Below are 19,970 nucleotides of genomic sequence, written 5' to 3'. Positions count from 1 at the left end.
TGTTGGTGACGCATCCTTTAAGTTCCCGCACCAGCTTGCTGTGACGTCATAGATTTTGACAGCGCCTTCTACGGCCTAGTTCATTCTTTAGCAGTAGGGATACAGTACATTGTGTTCTAAAGGAGCCAAAGATTGAACATAGCGAGTTTCGGGAACATTTGATGAGCCAACGCAGCCTAAGCATGGAATACTTTGAAATACGTGAGGTCACAGGGATGTACTGGCGTTGGGGATTTGGCACGAAATTCAAAAACTGAAACGTTGACCATTATTTTCTTTGTAATAATCAACTGATTATATCTAAATTAACGAAAACAGTTTTCTAAGAACGTTTTATCCAGCTAAACTGATTTAGTGTTTTTCTTTAGTGTCCATTTAACACCAACAAGATGCACAACAAGGTATATCACTACACAAGGCTCTGCAAAACAAGTAAGCTTCAAAACTAGTACATTAAGACATGCATTTTGGCCACTGTGGCAGCTATTGTGCTCCAAGCACCTTTATGAAAGAGAACATGTAAGCGTGTGGCCTAAGCTCTATAGGCGGCCTAAGCTCTGCGGCAGCTGCTTCTTACACCACCGCTAAGCAGCTGGGAAAAGCTTGACAGATGCTAACGGTGCTTGTAATTGCTACTTCAAGTTTGATCATTAGTAGTGGCAGAGCCATTTTCAGCAAGCGGCCATGCTTGTGGTTGGTCATGGCTCAGCATGTGGGTTTTCTGGTTTCCAGTAACTGCTGTACATAAGCTGCCAAGCCTTTCCTAGCACCTGCTGGCAGCAACAAAAGCGACCATCGCGGAGCAAAAATATTTAATATAAAATTAAAGACAATGGTGCTTTCAGTGGAACCGACTACTCTCCACAGCTAGGGGAAACAAAAACTAAAAACACCAGAAGCCGCTGAAGAGTCAAATATCACAAACATTGCTGAATTTCTGCATACAAGCAATGAAATTAAGGCACAGAAGAGAGTCAGAGGACACTCTGAAAACCCCACAGCTTTGTACATAAGTCAAAGGACACGTAAGAGTTCAAGAACACGCACAGAGGTTGACAGTATTGCAGCTGCAAGACCTGATGTACCTAGAAATAATTGCATAACAGAACACAACTAATGGAGCCCATAAAAGAGCACAGGTCATGCACTCATGCGTGCCCTTTCACAAAGATGCTCTGCGTGCTAGGTCTCTATGCTATACTGATAATCTAGTGCACACTGAACATTGTGCGAAATCCTTCCAAGTGGTGACATGAGCAGTGTCTAAGCGTACATAAAGAAAGCATGCAAGAAGCATTCTGGCATGAATGCAACACAACTTTATTGCGCAGCTGTCAAAGGCACACCTCTGGACGGATGATGCCAGGATGGCAACCAGGTAACAGGTCTATAAAAATCTCAGTTGTAAAGACCTCAGATATGTAAGACATGTGAGCTAACAAATGAAAATTCAAGCACAAATGTAAAAAGTGAATGGCTGTATAGTGCCTTGAAAGCATACTTCCAGTCTGTTTCATCTGCAATGCAACAGCATCTTCAAGCATTGTGAGATCTGTTTCTAGTGCAGTGGCTCTAATTGCAGTCAAAATTCTGTTGATGTTATTAAGGTATGACTAAACAATAAAGTGTATGTGCAATATCGAACTATATGCCACTCTTCAGACATGTTATACCACATGCCAGCAATACAGCAGAGAAACAGTTCAGGACAGTAAAAAATAAGGCACAATGTACCTAAACCACAACCAAAAGTGCCTGGTTGCTACTCACGAAGTAGCTACCTGGCACTAAGAGTCACAGATACAGTCAAAGTAACACAACTGTGCGCCATGAAGTTCCTACAACTTCATGAACTAAAGGTGAATGGTATCTAATCAACCCAGAAGGCCACTTTTCATCAGTGTTAAGCTAAAGTTTTTCACTGCAATAGGCTTCTATAGCATGTAATGAAACATCTATCTTTGCACATAATTATGTGGCAACCGCACGAAGTCGACCTGCAACAATTCTTTTACCTAGAATTCTCAACTGGCAAACTTTGAAACAAATGCAAGTGGCACAGAACTTGAGCAATATTTGACCAATAATACCAAGCTTTCTACAAATGCCACTTGTAAATCCAGGTGCGGAAGAGAGATCCTCAAGTGAACACAAAATAAAGACACCCAAATTAATTCTATCATACAAAGCCTTCTTACATACATCACATTACTCAATTTTTTCCCCAGAATATAGTTCATCTGAATGAGCGCATGCATCATGTTGTAGCAAAAAAATATCTACACAAAGTATAAAAAAACATGCTTCATTCTTGGAATGAAAACTCCTCAAAAGTACATCATGGTTCTCTAAAAAAATAGACTGCACTTGGTCATCATACAAATTTACATCAAAATTCTGCATGGCACATAATCAGTAGCAGATGATGATGTAAAATGTGTTGCACCTCTACACAAAAATTCATTTCAATTATCTGCGGTGTCAGTAAACACAGTCTTACCACAAGATTTATTTTACAGGGCAAAACAATATTTTCTACTATTACAAGCACAAGTGTTTAATGCTTCAGCTTACAGAATATCATATATATGAATATCCACAACTACAACATACGTGGAAATTCACAGGTTTCTAAATAAAGTAAAATTATTACTCGCAGATACATTATGCCAGAAGCATATTACTCTTGGTTATTACTACCTCCTCTGTTATGTTCCATTTGAATACCTGAGCACTCGTCAAATGACAAAGTGTTGCTGTTGCACCATGTTATCACCTTGGTATCAAAATGTGCATTTAATCTATGAATACAAAAATACAGCTACAATCACACATAGCCAAAACCTACAATGCATTTGATCTTTGCTCACAGGCAGCACCCAGTGTGAAATTCTGCAGAATGCATTTCATAAAACTACACACACATAATGACCATGTGAGCACCGATGATCACTCGCCCTACCTTATCGCATCATTCTAGTCACCAAAAAAAAAAAGGGGGGGGGGGGGCTCACACTTGGAAAAAACAGGCTGCTCACAGGTACTCTATTGTATTAAGTATATGCTTCATATCTGCGACACTTTCTCATTCCTGTGCCATCATATGCCCTGCTCTATGGAGCACCAATCTACTGCGCACTGCAAACAAGCATATCACACTAAATTGCAGCACCGTCGCCTGAAGTTACATGGAAATATCCAAATCAGGCAGCACATCGTTTGTTAAGCCAGATTTTTAACTTTGCATGCAAACTGGCAAGCTTATCAAAAGGTGTGCACATTAATTTTTTTTTTTTGTCATTATTCATGCAAGGCATCAACAATAATCGCAGAAACTCTTGTGTAACAAGGAAAGAGCAGTGTATTTCACCTTATTGCAACATTTAAATTAATAACAAATCAAAATATGTATTCATGGAAATAAATGTGCTTAAAATTCTGGGGTTTTGACTGCCAAAGCCATGATCTGATCATGAGGCATGCCGTAGTGGGGGATTTCACATTAATTTTGATCACCTGGGGTTCTTTAATGTGCACCCAATGCACGATACATAAGCATTTTTTGAATTTTACTCTTATCAGAATGTGGTTAGCACACATGGGATCGAACCCAGAAATCATATCTGCTTTAAAGGCATATAATTATAAGAAAAGTTGACAATTAAACTCCTGTTTTTTTTGTCTTACTGCAGCATTCAATATTACATATTAGTAACACGACAGAAGTATCAGTAACAGGAATGGCATGTGATTTCACTGGTAAGCCACTGGTAAACAAAAGAGCAACATTCAAATGTTAGTGTGCTCTGCATGGAAGTGGATGCAGATGATATGCTGTATGGTGAGTGATGTGTGTGTAATGTTTCAGGTGGCATCACCGGTTATAAAAAAAGTGGCAAGATGCCTGTGTTCACTCAACACATGCGCACACATGCACAAACACGCATACTCACACACACACAGAAAAGGACATTTCACCCTTTGCATAAGGGAAACTATGCACATACTGTAATAATAAGCAAGGAGCAAAATCAACAAACAGCTTTAAAATGGAATGCGCAACACAAATAACTGCATCTGATGTAAAACAATGCTGCTAAGGCAGCTATCTCTGAGATTACTCATTTGGCCAACAAAATGCTGTCAAGTTAAATGCCTAGATGCAGTATTAAGGAGCTGCTCTGGTACTTGCCACAGGCATCACAGCTATTAAAATGCCAAATATTAGGCAAATGGACGGAGTTAGCATGGCTCTGGCAAGCACTGTGCAACATACATTTTCAAGTTTCAAAATACAAGTGACATGAGAAAAAGCCGTGTCACACTGTAAAAAAATGATGAGATTCATCCAAATTGAATTATGGCATGTGCTAAGCCTACAACCAGAGCTAAGCACAACACAAAAAGTAGAACACAACTTGAATGCCTTTTTTATGTACGTATACACTCTTAGAAAAATTTACGCCCTTTGGGGCTTATCGTGTCCTACAACAACAATCGTCATCTGTCTTGCCCGCGTTTCCTTTCTGTAACGATGCAAGCTAGGTACTTCCCAGTCACGAACAGCAAGCGCGTTATCTGTGTGACGCAGCATTCTCGACAGGAAAGTAGCGAGCACCGAGTTTTCAAGAAAGGAAACACAAGCAAGGCAGATGACGATTATTATTGTGGGACAAATATAGACCCCAAAGGGTGCAACTGTTTTAAGAGTGTAGCTACTATACGAGAGGGGACCCAAAAGTATGACAATTGTTTCACTGAGGCAAAAGGGAATTTAATACCGATCCGTGACACTGGCACACCTATTCCACTATCGTCTCCATCGGCTGGCCAAGCAGTGTCCTTGTGTAAAGTTTCACCAGCTCACTGCATTTTTTCTTTTGAGCCTCTGTGGCTGTCTGAATCAGTTTTGCGATAGTGGATGCAAAAGAGCAACAGGTGAGTCTCAAGTTCTGTTCCCTTTTGTGAATTTCTTTTATATCCAAGGGCTTGTGGTTTTTTAATTTGTACCACAAGGTCAGACAGCCAATCAGCATTCTTACACTGAAATGCTCAATCAGTCATGTGATGTAGTTCAAAGAAAACACCTCAATCTGTGTAACTCGGACAAATGGCAACACTCCCGCCAGCATAGCACTGAATGTGCAGCACTTTCTGACAAAAATGAGATGACAACGCAGCCTCATTCTCCATATACTCCTCATAATTTACCCCTTGCAACTCATCTGCAAAAGTGAAACTAATTCAACAGAAGTTTTTTTTTTTTTTTTTCAAAATGTGGAAGAGCTAAAGAAGACAACAACAGAAGCACTAAGGGTCATCAGTTTGCAAGAGTCGCTGTACAGTTCTGAACAATAGATACAGCGGTAGGACAAATCCATTGCATCTCAAAGGGAGTGCTTTGAAGGCGATTAACGTTTGGGAATGTTAGAACTACGCTAACTAAAGAAGAATAATTCTCGTTGCTTTGGGTCCTCCCTTGTATAACTGCTACATTAGACATAAACCCAATCAGCATCAACTCATTATGTTAAAGAATGGCTTTTAAAATCTTAAAATACTTTCAGATGTTTAATTTCTTACTGCTAACACAGTTAATTCACATAGGCCAACTAAAACCAGGTTACTTTCAGACTTTCAACTGCATCAAACTAGCAAAAGGAAATCTCAGTAAACCCATGAAATGGGAACCCACTGAGGCTCTGTTGATAATGAATCAATCACATCCTTGAGCTGTTCAAAGGTCTTTTCAAAGTTGTTGTTCACAAGCACGGTGTCGAAATATCGCTCGTATGCTCTTTGAAGTTGGGCACTTTCCTCAATGGTCCTCTTGAGATCTTCATCCTGTGGAAAAAAAAATTATAAAGCAAGCTGAGGTCCACAAAACATGCAAATATGAGTGACAGCTTGTAATTGAGGGTCCAGTTAGAGCAGAAGAGTTGTCTCTGATCGACTGTCATTGACCGATTGTTATGGTAACAGCAACATGATTACAATAACATAAATGAGCAACCAAATAAATGCAGTTTGATCAGATTATACCTGAGCCCTCTCTGCTCTGAGGCCAGGGCTCTACCAACTATGGCATCAGAATAGTACTCATACTTACACGTACTAACTACTAACAGCATCTAGTGTCTGTGAAGGAATGAAGCATGCAGCATGCACTGAGTGCACGATAGAGGTGATTTCAGAATTCAGTGGCCTTGCAATGCAGAGCATGGTGCCTGAACAATGTGCTAGTGTTGGTGATGGTTCCAGCATTCAGTCTCGCTGCACTGCTTGCACTGTGGGCAGTTGTGTAGCCAGGAATTTTTTTGTGGGGGAGGGGGCCTGGCTCTTGATCGGGGGAGGGGAGCAGGTGAATGTTGTTGCACATCGTTTCATTCTAGGTATCCTGGTACACAAATATTTCAAGGAGGGAGTGGGGTAGAAATGTGCTCGCTGTGCTCTCACCTTGGCTATGCCCCTGACTGTGTACTACATGCACTACACTGCACTACACTGCTGCAGTGCATTGCACACACTGCATTCAGGCAATGGTAAACATTACAAGCTATACATGTGATGTAACTTCACCGTGCCATGAAATCTACTACGGTGCCAGGTTATTGACATGAAACATTTTGTATTTCTGTCAGCTTAGGAGGTTGTTTACTAAGGCCACATGTAACTAAAATATGTATAATACTAATACCACTTACACCTTTGCAACCGCACTACCCATATGCCTTACTCTGGCATGGTTAAGCAGAAAGAAGGCATTACTCGATCAGGCATGTGCCGTATGCACAGATGGCACCACTGTCATGCCACGCATGATGTAATCAGAGCTAATTATAGCCTCGCGCACAGCATTCAGAAAGGTATAGCTCGGCAATATGTTTGTTGTTTCGAATAGGAGTTCCCCGATTTGAGAGAGCTCACTCTGGTATAGTAGGTATAATTCATCTAACTCGAACCGGTGCTTATCAGGAGTTTTATGGCCTAGAAGTGTGCAATTTGTTGCAGAAATTTCACACTGGCTCAACTATGGCACCCTTGCATTCAACACATAGAATCCAGAAATGACTTGAAGAGACTCTGGCAACAAGAAACACGAATACCCAACCCCTTTGAGCACAGCGAAACATGTAAATCTGGGGGAGAACTAGTGCAGGAGATTGAGGCAAATGCAGGCTCCCCAACCATCTACAAGTGTGGTGGGCATGAGCAATATGCAATATACAAATGCAATATATTAAAATTGGTCTATGGTGCATGATACTGAGATAGGGTTAACCAAGGAATCATGTTGGGAGGCTGGCAGCAATATGCTTAAAACTTTATCAACTTAAATGATGCTGACTATCATCATTAAACTTGGTGCATTTAACATCCTTATGCCTGAAGTAATTTTTGTGACACTTATGTATCATGCATAAAGTAGAAACAGCCTTTCAACTTTTACAGCATCTAATTAAGTTAAACTTTTCCGTTAACCACAAGAAGCTTTCACTTCCAATTTTGGTTAAATGGTTGACAGCATATAATACATGAAACTCTTCAGTGGAGTTAACTTTGTGCGGACATGGACATTTAAAAAATGCTGCAACAAGCGAGGTATTACGGTACCTCAAACAATTACATGTTAATAAAAAAATCCAAAGCATCAAACTAAGCATAACTATTTGTCCGTATAACTGCACAAAACAAATGTGTGATGGATATGAGAATTAACCCAAATAAACACCAAGAAGAACTATGCATGTTCTACACTACGATACATACTCGTCCCTTTAGCTGTCAAAAACGAAAAACATGGATGACATCAGAACATAAAAGAGTTAAAACAGAAAGAACTGAAGGTAGATTGGGGACTGTTGCTACTCTCTACACCTACTCACTAATGAATACATACTTTTCCTTTTTGCTGTAAAAAAATATAAATATATAGGACATAAGAGTTACATCAGAGAATATTGCAACAGAAAACAATTTTGCATTCAACCACAAATGCTGTAATAAAAAAAAAGGAATGCTAAAGACAAAAACATCAACAAAACATTTTGCATACACAGAAAGTGTCTGTCAAACAAACTGAACAATTTATAAAGCATATTTCAAATTTGTTTATTTAAAATTGTTTAAAGGCCCCATGAAAGCCTACAGGCAATTGTTCAATTGATTTTTTGGATTTGGCAGGGACAGGAAGATAGCCCCAATAATCGCCCAGTCTGAATAATTCAATGTTAGCAAATGCCGTTACTAAGCACAGAGTGGCTTAAAGAAGTACCTACTAATGCCCTGCTTAATGATACATTTGCACATCATTTGGCTTATATCTGCACAAGATTCATGTTGCCTCTGTGCACACCACGCAATTTCATTACACCCTTTGTGATATCTGCCGCTGACAGCTGCAGGCAGTCACCATCTTGGTTGTCAGAGTGAGATTTGTTTTCTGGCTGCCGGATAGCTTGCTACACAATTTCTTTTTCTACGGACTCCCTACATGTAGTCCAACCCTGTTGACATTACATTCACAAAGTCTTGAAATGTCATGGTGGACAGAATGTCGACCCTGACACTTCACAGATTTCAAGTAGGCCCTCTCTTGAACTGTCTTACTGATTATGGCCAATTTTTTTTTTTGCAAGCAACAAAGTTGCAGGCTTTCTTCCATTTTTCACAACACTTGACAGTAGTGAGACAGAAGAGATGGCACCACAGCACCAAGGGCACAAATCAGTGAAAGCCACACAAAGACCTTGCCTCAGAGCATCCATGTGCACAATGGCTAAAACCACGGAAAATCAAGAATGCAAAATGAAGCTGGTGTGATAGACAGCACAGTGTTGGAAACGAATGAAGAAAAAGTGATGCAGCATCCCCTGGCAGTGCAACTTAGAAGCTCAATAAAAGTGCAAAGACAAGCCACTCAAGGGTGCAAAGCCAAATGCAACATCCTGGTTCCCATGCTCAGCTACTGAATAAGGTCAGCTTAACTGTGTCATTTAAACTGAAAAATCAAACTTTCAGACTTAATCTTGTCAAGAAAACCAGTCATGAAAATGTGCTTGCTTCATGAGAAACCCAATGATCCATTGCCTGAGTGTAAAACATTGATGTCTAAAGTTTAGAAGTAAAAAAAGAAAACACTTGCAACTGTATTTTAGACATTGAAACACACATTATTGCTATTTCATCGTAGTCTTGTGTTCCACTACTCAAACTGACAGTTGACATATCCAGTGGGGTGGAGATTTGTGCAGAGCCAGAAGTGTACGCATGGTGTTCTGACATGTGGAGAGAACTAAAAGAAAATTAAATGTGGATTGAGCATCTACGGACATGTAGCAAATTATTGTACAGTTCAGAAGCTGTGCTGCATGAAGTCTCAATGCTATTCTGGGGATTTTGCAGCACTGCAAAGGTAAAAACTTGAACTACATAGACAAAAAGGGCATTGGTGGATGACAACTTATGTTGCCGGGCAAACGCACACAGCATCTTTTTACACTGTGCCTTGAGTTATCACAGCCCAGATTTCAGCAAGACAACTGTTCTCTCATGAAACCTGAACAAAAGAAAGAGCAAATTGCTGTCGCACGGCCAGTGTATCAGCGCTCCTTTAGATGGGCTAAGCAATGAAGAAATTGATATGATTAAGGTTTCATTGAGCTCACAGTTATTACGTGTTAACTATATAGACCAGGTGTGTTCCAGAGCCATACACAAAAGCTTTCTGTTTTTTTTACACAAGTTATCCAAACAGAAAAAGCAACTGCCATGTATATCAGTGTCCTCCGTCGTCTGTGCAGATCTCAAGCTTTTACCTTTGCAGCCCTACACAACACAAGAACTGTGTTCCAGCTAGCTCGCATACAATCCTTATTGAACTCCATACCAAGCTGCACACGAGCATGTTACATCTCCTCAACTGTGTCAGCTGCTACATCAGTAAAGCTACACCACAGTGCCATATCTGTTTACCTTTGTTTTTATCTACTCAATTTTTGGGACAGCAGAGCACATCTGTTTCTCAACTACAGTAAGTGCAATATTTCAACTGGTAGTTTCTAGGTGCCATATGTGTTACCTGTGGCAACATTTGTGATCGCTAGTCTTCTGCAGTTTGTGCTCATAAGGAAAGATCCCACAATTTTTTCAGCTTCACCTTTCATTAATAAAACCAAAGCGTATGTAGAAAACACAAAATTTTAATAGTGCAGTGAAACCTTGTTAATTCAGTATTCAATCATTCGAAGAACTGAATAATTCATATAGCTTGGGAGGCACACAAGCACGCCTGCTATATATGAGACATAGTATGGTGGCTTTTGCAGGCGATAGCTTGATCCCAGGATGCATACACTATCGAATGCTACAGCACCCCCGAGCTTTCCAAGTTCTTAACTGCACCAGCTAAGGATAGTTTATATTTGAATGTTTGGCACACTCAGTGCCTATTGTTAAAGAACAAGAGCTGCTATACAATATTTTCAAGCGTGTGGCCATGCACCACACCAATATGCAATAAGAAGCTTCAAACAAGTGCATGATGCGTCACATCTGGCAGCCTGGTGTGGCCAGAGTCATGACCGAGCCATGTTATGATAAACACACCAAATGCTTCACCTACTTCTGAGCACCGGATTTGACAGTGTCAGATCATCCCCAATTACAAATGCCAAGTATGCTGACCACATCGAAATGTAAACACGGCCTTAGTCCTTACACATTGAGGTCGAGCAATCATGCGCACAAGCATTGTTCATGCCCATACTAAGATAGACATGGATCAACAATGAGCACCAGGCTTTAGCAGTATACCTGTGTACCCTCACCTATAGTGCCGGTACGTATTAGCAGATTGCAGAGATGGAACTATCGGCTATGAACTGAGCATTTTTTAAAAAAGACTGGGTTGTGTACGAAACATTGGCTCAGTGGGTTTTCTTTGATATCCAGTAATTTGACAACCCAATAATTCTGCATTACTTTCTGGTCACATGAAACACGAACTAATAAGCGTTTAATGTAATATATAGTATTCTGGCTTTTGAGGAAGCCTCATAAGAGAATCTCACGGAACTAAAACATCTGTGAATGTTGACTACATTTTTCATTACCTAACCTTCAGTCAAGTGGATGAATTTTTATTTCTGTTATTAGGCTAACATGAACAATATTGTAGCAAGGCGCTTAGCTGTACTAGTTCTATCACAACTTAAATAAATAGATAAAGTGTAAAGGATGACACATACAGGAAGTACAGCCACTTAAAGTTAATTGGCCAGCACTGTGGTTAGTCTCCGTATATACCATCCTCTATTTACTGAAAATAATTATACTCCATAGCTACCAGCACTTTATACTTCTCAGGGTAAGAGAGATGAGGCCTGAAAGAAGCCACAGAAATGTTGCCAGCAACAGCATGCACATATCTGCTCTACATTGTGGTCAACAGCACTAATTTATCTGGTTATGTTTTATCAAGGCAATCAGCATTTGTTTAAAGCCATCACAGTTGAAAAAATAGTTAAAAACATATACAGTACCCAAGAAACAAAATTTTATATATAGGGTGCCCCATGTAACTTTAGCCAAACTTTAAAAATGTGCAAATGCCACATAGCTGGACAGAACCAAGGTAATGCTGCTTGCCATCATTTGGAGATACTCAGATTCTTTTTTGCACTAGCTATGTAATTAGGCAGAATGCAAAAAAAAAAATAATTTGAGTATCTCCAAGCCATAGCAAACAGCATTACCTTGGTTCTGTCCAGCTACATGGAATTTGCATATTTTTAATGTTTGGCTAAAGTTACGCAGAAAACCCTGTATATACTCAAATACTTCCTTACTAAATGTAGTAAGCAAAAGTACTGTAGAACCCAAAGTAGATGTTGAAAAAAAAAACAAAGAAAGAACATTTCTTTATTATACCTACTGTAGGTTTACAATAGCTAAAGTGCTCATCAGTCTTTCTTATAAGGTGTTGGTTCAATCCCAACTGCAATGTATAATCTTACAAAACAATACATTGAATTATATAAAAAAAGTCATGAGCCATCTCACTCTGTAAAGGTGGATGAGCAGCGAAGCTGTTTAGCACATGATACAGAGGTGACAGAAATTTGAATAAACGTACAAACATTTATTGTCTAGATCAGTGGTCATTGTGACAAAAGGTATACACACACATCTACTGTCATTCGTGTGGACGATGGGACTGCTGCCCCGAGGAGCCGGAGGAACTAGACATGCATGACATTTCGACAGGACCACCACCATGGGACAGCGGAAGGAAAGGAAACTAGATACGCAAGCGCTTGGAACGCCAACAAAGAGGGCGGTGCGAACGTAGACATGGCCAATGTGGGTCGGTCTTTTGGGCTAAGATCCGATCGTAGTAATTTTGTGATAGTTGTGTCTTTTGCTCCTTTGGGCTCTCTGGGAACGTTCGAAATAAAATATCTGTTCTTACCCTCGTGCCTGGGACCTCTTTGGGTCCCAGGTGTGACAAGGGTAGTCAAGGGTGCATTACAGGTTCCGGAGCCCATTACCCTGAATCCACAGGGGCACGTGCCATTGTGCTTGAACCCTTTCTGCACCATCTTCGGGATCGACCCACGGTTTTTGCACACGAAAAATGCACAGGAGCCTAGGCATAAACAACTTCACCGTAAAAAATTATTTTAAAAATGTGAAGGCCCCATTACAGTCTCGTACTTTGGGACCCTCGTCTGCATATCTTATATGCTGCAATTAATGCACAATATAATAATAATAACAAACTGATTTGATTTGAAAGCTAACCTCTAGCACTCCAATAAAGTTGCACCTGTGTTTCAATTAATTCCTCTAAGGCAGCAAGCCCCATTAGAAAGGTTTTCTTCATCTTAATAGTCTATGGAAATTATGAGCAACAAATCTACTGGTAGTAACACATTTGTACAAAATTAAAGCAGTACATTACCTCCTGGAGAGATGCCAAGCTTTCAAGAGTTCTTGCCCGCCGTGAACCATGTCGACTCATGGCTCGGTCAAACTAGATTGTTGAAGAAAGAGAGGTTAAACTTTCAACATTAGCACTAGTGCCACCATAAATTCACAGCAATATCCCAGGCCTCCATTGTGCTACCGAAATCATCAAAAAGTAAAATATAAGAGAGAATATATTCTGGTACAAAAGTGTTGAACACTCTCATTCCTGACCTGTACTGCTTGCTCCTGGTAACATAAACATTCATAGCCCACAACAAAAAAAAAAGGGGGGGGGGGTTTGAGGTTATACAATGCTAAATTAACAGCAGCAGTAACATTTGCACTTTTCTAATTATGTAAAGCAGCAACATTGTTTTTGGTTTTTTAGTTACAAAGAAGAGTGTAAAGCAGGAGGCAACTACAGCATAATTATTATGGGTCCTGTCACCAAACTTCTATGGCTTCAAACACAACACACAGTTCTTGCCGCAGGCTTTAGCAGCATCATTATTCATGTCACATATTCAAGCCTATGCACATATTTTGTAAATAGTATTACTCACCACAAACAGATGTCAAACTCACACAGACTGTACTGCATGCAACTTTAGAAAAAGCCCTGTCATTTTCATTGGTTGTACTAACTTTCTAGCTTTAGCACAATCACTTTACTATGGTACTAATCCTACCGTCAGGTTACGGCTGCTTCCATATCCATGATGACGTCCGTATTCATGCATCTGACGAAAGTGCTCCAGCTGAGGTGCAGCAATGAACACCACATAAGGCATGAACTCAGGCGTGTTCAGGATCTTCAGATACTGTAAGGAGATAATGGAAACCAAAACATTCCAATTATCTGCGATGCAATGGAAGTGCATTCTCAGAATATGCGGGAGGTGGGTTACATCTTTTCCAAGAGCAGTTCAAAACATAGCAGTGCGTGCATAGTCATAAAATGGCACGAAGCTTCAGACACCATTTCTGCTGATGATGAAAAGAGCACATGAAGATATTTTCATAACTACAAATGCCATTTGCTGACTCAAGAATCACTACATGATAACGTTTATTTTGCTTAACTCACACTGGTGCACAACAACTATAAGTGTCTCAGATGCTATGGCATTCTCATAGTGAACATAAGGAAGTGAGTTTGATGTTAGGTTGAGGCAGTCACATTCTGATGTGGGCAAAATGCAAAACACCCACATACTAAGATTTTAGTGAATGTTGTCTCGTTGTAACCACAAACTACAAAAGGTTACCCACAGGGGGTACAACTTGATGTGGCACCACTAGCTACAGTGTCTCATAGTCGAGGTTTATTAAGACATGGATTATTATAACATCAGTGCACCATAAAGACCATCCAGCAGGAGAAACAAAGAGCTAAAATGCAGAAGGAAAATGTGAGGGTACCATAGTAAGTGGGATGTCACCACTGGGAAGGCCTTCTCTACAGTATAACAGAAGGAACACACACCTGGGGGCTGCAGTCCACTACACACATCTTTCCGGAGCGGATGACAGCACGCAGGGTGTCCAGCTTGGTGCCATAGAGGTGACCACTATGCTCGCCCCATTCAAGGTACTTGTTGTCAGCTATGTCAGCTTCCATCACCTCTCGTGATACAAAATAATAAACTTTGCCATCTGTTTCTGTCTCCCGGATAGGTCGAGATGTGTCTGCACCAAAGTATAACAAGACACCACTCTTCTCAAGGCCAGGAAGCCATATTTCATTTCAAATATCTGTGCAGTCCAACTTGTGTAGTGCCCCTAATTGTGATGCATTGAAAATTAAGCAACATGTCAACAATGTGCACTCAAAGGTGAGTCATGCTCAAGCTGGTTGCTTCAGCTCATCAGGATAACATGATGGCTGGCTCATAAAAATACACAGCAGGGAGAAAGAGCACATATAAAAGAACAAGGATAGCAATGGGTGCAGAACTTTGAAATGGGCCTGACTGTAAGGAGCACCAGACTGGGAGCAGCACACAAACTGCAAGAAGTGTAAAAACTTGAAGGTGCAGAGGACTGGCAAGAAACATTAATTCTTTTTTCCAACACTTAGCTGTCACATCAGCAGTGATTGTGAGGCTGCCAGCACTTATCTGGCAGCCTCACAATCACTGCTGATGGCCATTTGTATAACTAAAATGCTCAACTAATATTGCTAACAAGCACTACAGCTGCTATTTCAGCAGTTTAATTCAATATTGCAAGTCATAGAGTTTCTCACTACATTACCTAGAGGGAAATCTGGCGCTGCTGCGCTGTGGTAAGCATGGGAATGCCGGTATATTGTGGATTCGGATTGGCATCGTTCTCGTAGAGACAGGACACCTTGAAGACGCGCTTGGCAAGTACCGTTCCGTCTGTCACCATGATTCATTTTCTACTAGAACAGCACGTGAAAAGCTGTTTTAGCTTTATTATTACGCGAAAACATGTTTTGTTTAACTATGAGAAGTTGTTATTGTGTGTGCGACTACATGTTACGTAAAAAGTATCAGCGGGCCGCTAAAGTTGGAGGACAGATGACAAGGTTCGCGCTCGCTTTGAAACAGTTGGTCGTCTATTCTTGCTTTTCTTCGCTTCGTCATGCGCTGTGGGTGAGTAAAGATGTAATATGCGTGAATGGAAACATTTTATGAAGATTTTACTTTGAGAACGCGTTATTTGCGTAGCCATATCCACGTTTTAGACGAAGCTTCTTACAACACCAGCCAACACGAGCCTCGCAGACACATATACCGTCATTCCCATGACGGCACGGTGCCCCCTTAAGAAACTCCCATAGACGGTGGCGCCAGATTACCCTCTAGGTGTTATAGTGAGAAACTCTATGTTGCAAGTGAACACGGTTTTTGAAGTGATAGATCAACAATGGCAGCTGTCATTAAGATGGAGCCCACTGCGGAGAACAAGCTGTTTTGTTCACTATGTATGCCCATTAAGCTTCACATGTACAAGCCATCACATGGGCTGGCACAGCACGACTTCTTTTAGTAGCTTTTACTAATATACTACCATACTCTTTTTACAGAGAGTTTAATGCAAACCAAACAACCACACATACAAAGAGGCATGGGATGAGTGCTTTGTATGTGTGGTCATTTGCTTCCATGTTAAACTTAAAAAACAAAAACATTCACCAACTAGCCTGACTACAAGTTCTACTCCTTTACAGACATTGCTGACTACCCTAGCCAAACATAAATTCAATAGTTGAAAAAAACATGGTATAAAGAACCAAATAAAGTGCTTGCCATGTACAGTTAATCCCATACATATAAACTCAAAAGGGATCACAAGATAGTATGATATGTCGATAATTTGAAATATAACATATGCCTATCTGAAGCCTATCCGAAAACACTGCAGATCTTGGACAGTTTCCTGAGATCATGACAAGCAGGAATTTACAAATTTGTTTTTTGAAGGCCGTGTTGGAAGTACAAAAGTTTACTTATTTTATTTTTTACACACAAATATAGCAAATATAGCAAAGTCACCTGCACAGCAGAATTTTTTTCAATATATTGGTCACACTGCTAACCCCAAATGCCTGTGTCACCCAGCTGCGTGGGACAATGGTCATACATTGGCAACAAGTCGACCAGGCAGACAACGCTAAACTTGAAAGCGGCTGTCAACTTGCAGAATATCTGCATCAATCCCCGCTCACATAATTGCAGACCCCTATGCAAGCACGAATGAAACAGGCCCACGAATCACACAGCGAGGAGCCTTGCATGTTGCTGCTGCATTGGTCTTTCTGCGAAGGCTACCAAATTGCAGATGTGGGCTGCTGTGGTTTTCTTAAATCCTAACCATAATGGAAAAAACTGTCAAAGGAGGGCCAGCGTTGGATGAAGTTCTTACACGGCAGATCTAGTCATTCTTCATTTATGGTGGGTCAAGCATTATTCCGAAATCAGTCACTTAAAGAACTCCTGCCCACACATACTATAGTTGAACACCTCTACAATGAAATTACCTGTATAATGAAGGAATAGCTTTGTCCTGGTTCTATAGTGAATTGTGCACTATGGTACCTTTACAACTAAGTCACCTGTATAAAGAATGATTTTGGAGGTCTCAAGCACTTCGTCATATAGAAGTTCAACTGTATATTTCTCATTAATTCCTCCAAAAACCTCTGAAAGTGTAACGAAAAAATGTTCCTGTAGTAAATAGCTTACGGGGAAGTGGTGTTCCAAAGTGCACAGGGTCATAGCTGATAAGCTTATTCTTCAGTGAACGTCTGCCAACACCTCGTGCTCCAACAAGTACTAGTGTCTTGCGCTCAAATGGTGGCATCCGGGCAACCTCTTCATACAGCAGTAGCTCAGCTTTTTCAAACTCTGAACCAGAAGAAAGAAACAAGACCACAAGAATGTTCAGTACACAGCAACTTACAATTTAATTGCAAAAGTTTTTGCCAAGATGTTAAGGCAACTGGTTATGGATTGAACTACTTACAGTACAAGGTACAGTGGACTTAAGATAAACTAAGGCAATAATTGCTCGCATGATAGCACTCATGATAAGATGTGGCTGGTTACAATCTTCTCTGTATGGTCTAATTCGAGTGCAACAACTAGAATAGCTAGGCCACCTTGGTACAATATGGTCTGGTTCTAAATAGCACAGCATTTCAGTATGCAGCTTCTTCCAATGCGAGCACGATGCACGTGAACAGTGAAATGGAATGCTGACTGTGAATGTGGTTCCACTTTATCGAGCAACTGAACCCCAAAAAATTTACGATACTCCCTAACGCAAAATTCGAGCACAGCTCTGCACATGTTTTCATTACGTGATATATTGGCTGGTGTGGACAATCTGCCTTGTGCAGCACGTTGTGAATGGAGTGAAGTGTGAAGTGAAGAGCGAAGCGCAACTGCCTCAATAATCTGGAAATCACAAGAGCCAGCACGTGAGCGACGCGTGGGTGACACATGGGTGCGATTCACAGCAGCCGCCGCTGACAGACCTGCCAGACGATGCTTGCTACTCTGGCCCCATCTCGTAGCCATCGTCGCTGCACCACACTTTTCTTCTCACGCTTTCGCTATACCCTCCTCCGCTTTCCGCCTCATGGTTCTGCTGCACTCTCCTCTCCACTTTCCTCCTCACGTCTTTCATCCCCTGCTGCACTCCGCTTTCGCTTATATCGTTCGGTCGGTTACATTGCCGATGTTCACAGCAGGAACGGGCGGCTAAGAGCTGTCCTCTAAAATACAGCTGGCCTGCAAGGGACACAATGACTCTGAATAAATTTGCCCATCTCAAGCCTATTAACATATGTGCACTGGGGTATCAGGATTGGCCACCCTAGTGCAGTACTTGGCCACAACATCCTATATGAATACAATGAGGATGACGCAACGAGCTATGGAAAGAAGAATGATAGGTGTAATGTTAAGGGATAAGAAAAGAGCAGATTAGGTGAAGGAACAAATGCGAGTTAATGACACCTTAGTTGAAATCAAGAAAAAGAAATGGGCAGGACATGTAATGAGGAGGGGAGATAACCGATGGTCATTAAGGGTTACAGACTGGATTCCAAGGGAAGGGAAGCGTAGCAGGGGACGGCAGAAAGTTAGGTGGGCAGATGAGATTAAGAAGTTTGCAGGGACAACATGGCCACAATTTGTACATGACTGGGGTAGTTGGAGAAGTATGGGAGAGGCCTTTGCCCTGCAAAGTAACCAGGCTGACGATGCCGATGACTGGGGTATCAGTATCTGTGCATTTTTGTAATCCACCACTATCACAGTGAGTCTGCTATTGGTGATAAACAAAAAGTTGACTGTGCTCTCAGCAACAGAGTGCCCCACTTGATCAAAACCACCATGCAATTATGTTGCCTCGGAAGCATGTAACAGACAGGCACTACTGTGTGAAAATGAATTGCTAATATGGCATTAGAACTTCTCATTCAAGCCTGAATTAATGAATAAATGCCCATTTCAGGTGCCTCGGTTAGAGGCGCATACAAGATCCACTAGAGGGATGTATTGTGGGCTACTAAACCACAGTCAAGGGCATTTGATGGCAGGAGACCAAGGCACCCTGCGACATGCCATATTAAAGGAAGCAACAACCAATTTATATAATACCCATTTGTTTTTCATCATCATCAGTTTATTTTATGCCCACTTCAGGATAAAGGCTTCTCCCTGCGATCTCCAATTACCCGTCCTGCGCCAACCGATACCAACTAGTGCCCGTGAATTTCCTAACTTCATCGCTCCACCTAGTCGTCTGTGTCCTCGACTGCGTTTCCCTTCTTTTGGTACCCATTCTGTAACCCTAATGGTCCAGCAGTTATCTAACCTGCACATTAAATGACCTGCCCAGCTCCATTTTTTTCAATATCAGCTATCTTTCTGTCTCTTAACGTTATGACTAGCATTCTTCATTCCATCGCTCTTTGCAAGGTCCTTAACTTGTTCTCAAGCTTCTTTGTCAGTCTCCAAGTATGCCCCATATGTCAGCACCGGTAAAATGCACTGATTGCACACCTTCCTTTTCAATGATAGTGGTAGCTTCCAGTCAGAAGCTGACAATGTCTGCCGTATGCGAGCCAACCCATTATTATTCTTCTTCTATGAATTTCCATCTCATCATCAGGGTTCCCTGGGATTAAGTGACTGAGGTAAACATACTCCTTCATTGACTCTAGAGGTTGACTGGCAATCCTGAACTCTTGTTCCCTTGCCCAGCTATTCATCATTATCTTTGTAGGCTGACTGGCAATCCTGAACTCTTGTTGCATTGCCCAGCTATTAATCACTAGCTTTGTCTTTTGTATATTAATCTTCAACCCCACTCTTACACTCTCCCTGTTAAGGTCCTCAATCATTTGTTGTAACTCGTCTGCAGTGTTGCTGAATAGAACAATGTCATTGGCAAACCGAAGGTTGCTGAGATATTTGCCGTCAATCCTTACTCCTAAGCCTTCCCAGTTTAATTGCTTG

General features: G+C 41.1%; 1 protein-coding gene across 5 annotated transcripts in view; it reads right to left on the bottom strand.

Moving 5' to 3' along the window:
- Window positions 1–1,296: 1,296 nt before the first annotated feature.
- vari (MAGUK p55 subfamily member vari) overlaps window positions 1,297–19,970 on the bottom strand; it is a 94,353-nt gene continuing 75,679 nt past the window's right edge. For 4 of the 5 annotated variants that reach the window (XM_075676805.1, XM_075676797.1, XM_075676811.1 and 1 more), the window contains exons 10-14: window positions 17,187–17,348; window positions 14,459–14,661; window positions 13,662–13,793; window positions 12,965–13,036; window positions 1,297–5,844 (exon numbers count right to left, since the gene is read on the bottom strand). In XM_075676805.1, the coding sequence (XP_075532920.1) occupies window positions 5,668–5,844; window positions 12,965–13,036; window positions 13,662–13,793; window positions 14,459–14,661; window positions 17,187–17,348 (746 nt within the window). In that variant the 3' untranslated portion in view covers window positions 1,297–5,667. The other variant, XM_075676820.1, reaches the window with a different exon arrangement.

The sequence above is a fragment of the Dermacentor variabilis genome, chromosome 1 (assembly GCF_050947875.1).
Source record: "Dermacentor variabilis isolate Ectoservices chromosome 1, ASM5094787v1, whole genome shotgun sequence".
Classification (NCBI taxonomy): Eukaryota; Metazoa; Arthropoda; class Arachnida; order Ixodida; family Ixodidae; genus Dermacentor; species Dermacentor variabilis.
This window is presented reverse-complemented; position numbering and strand designations above follow the sequence as displayed.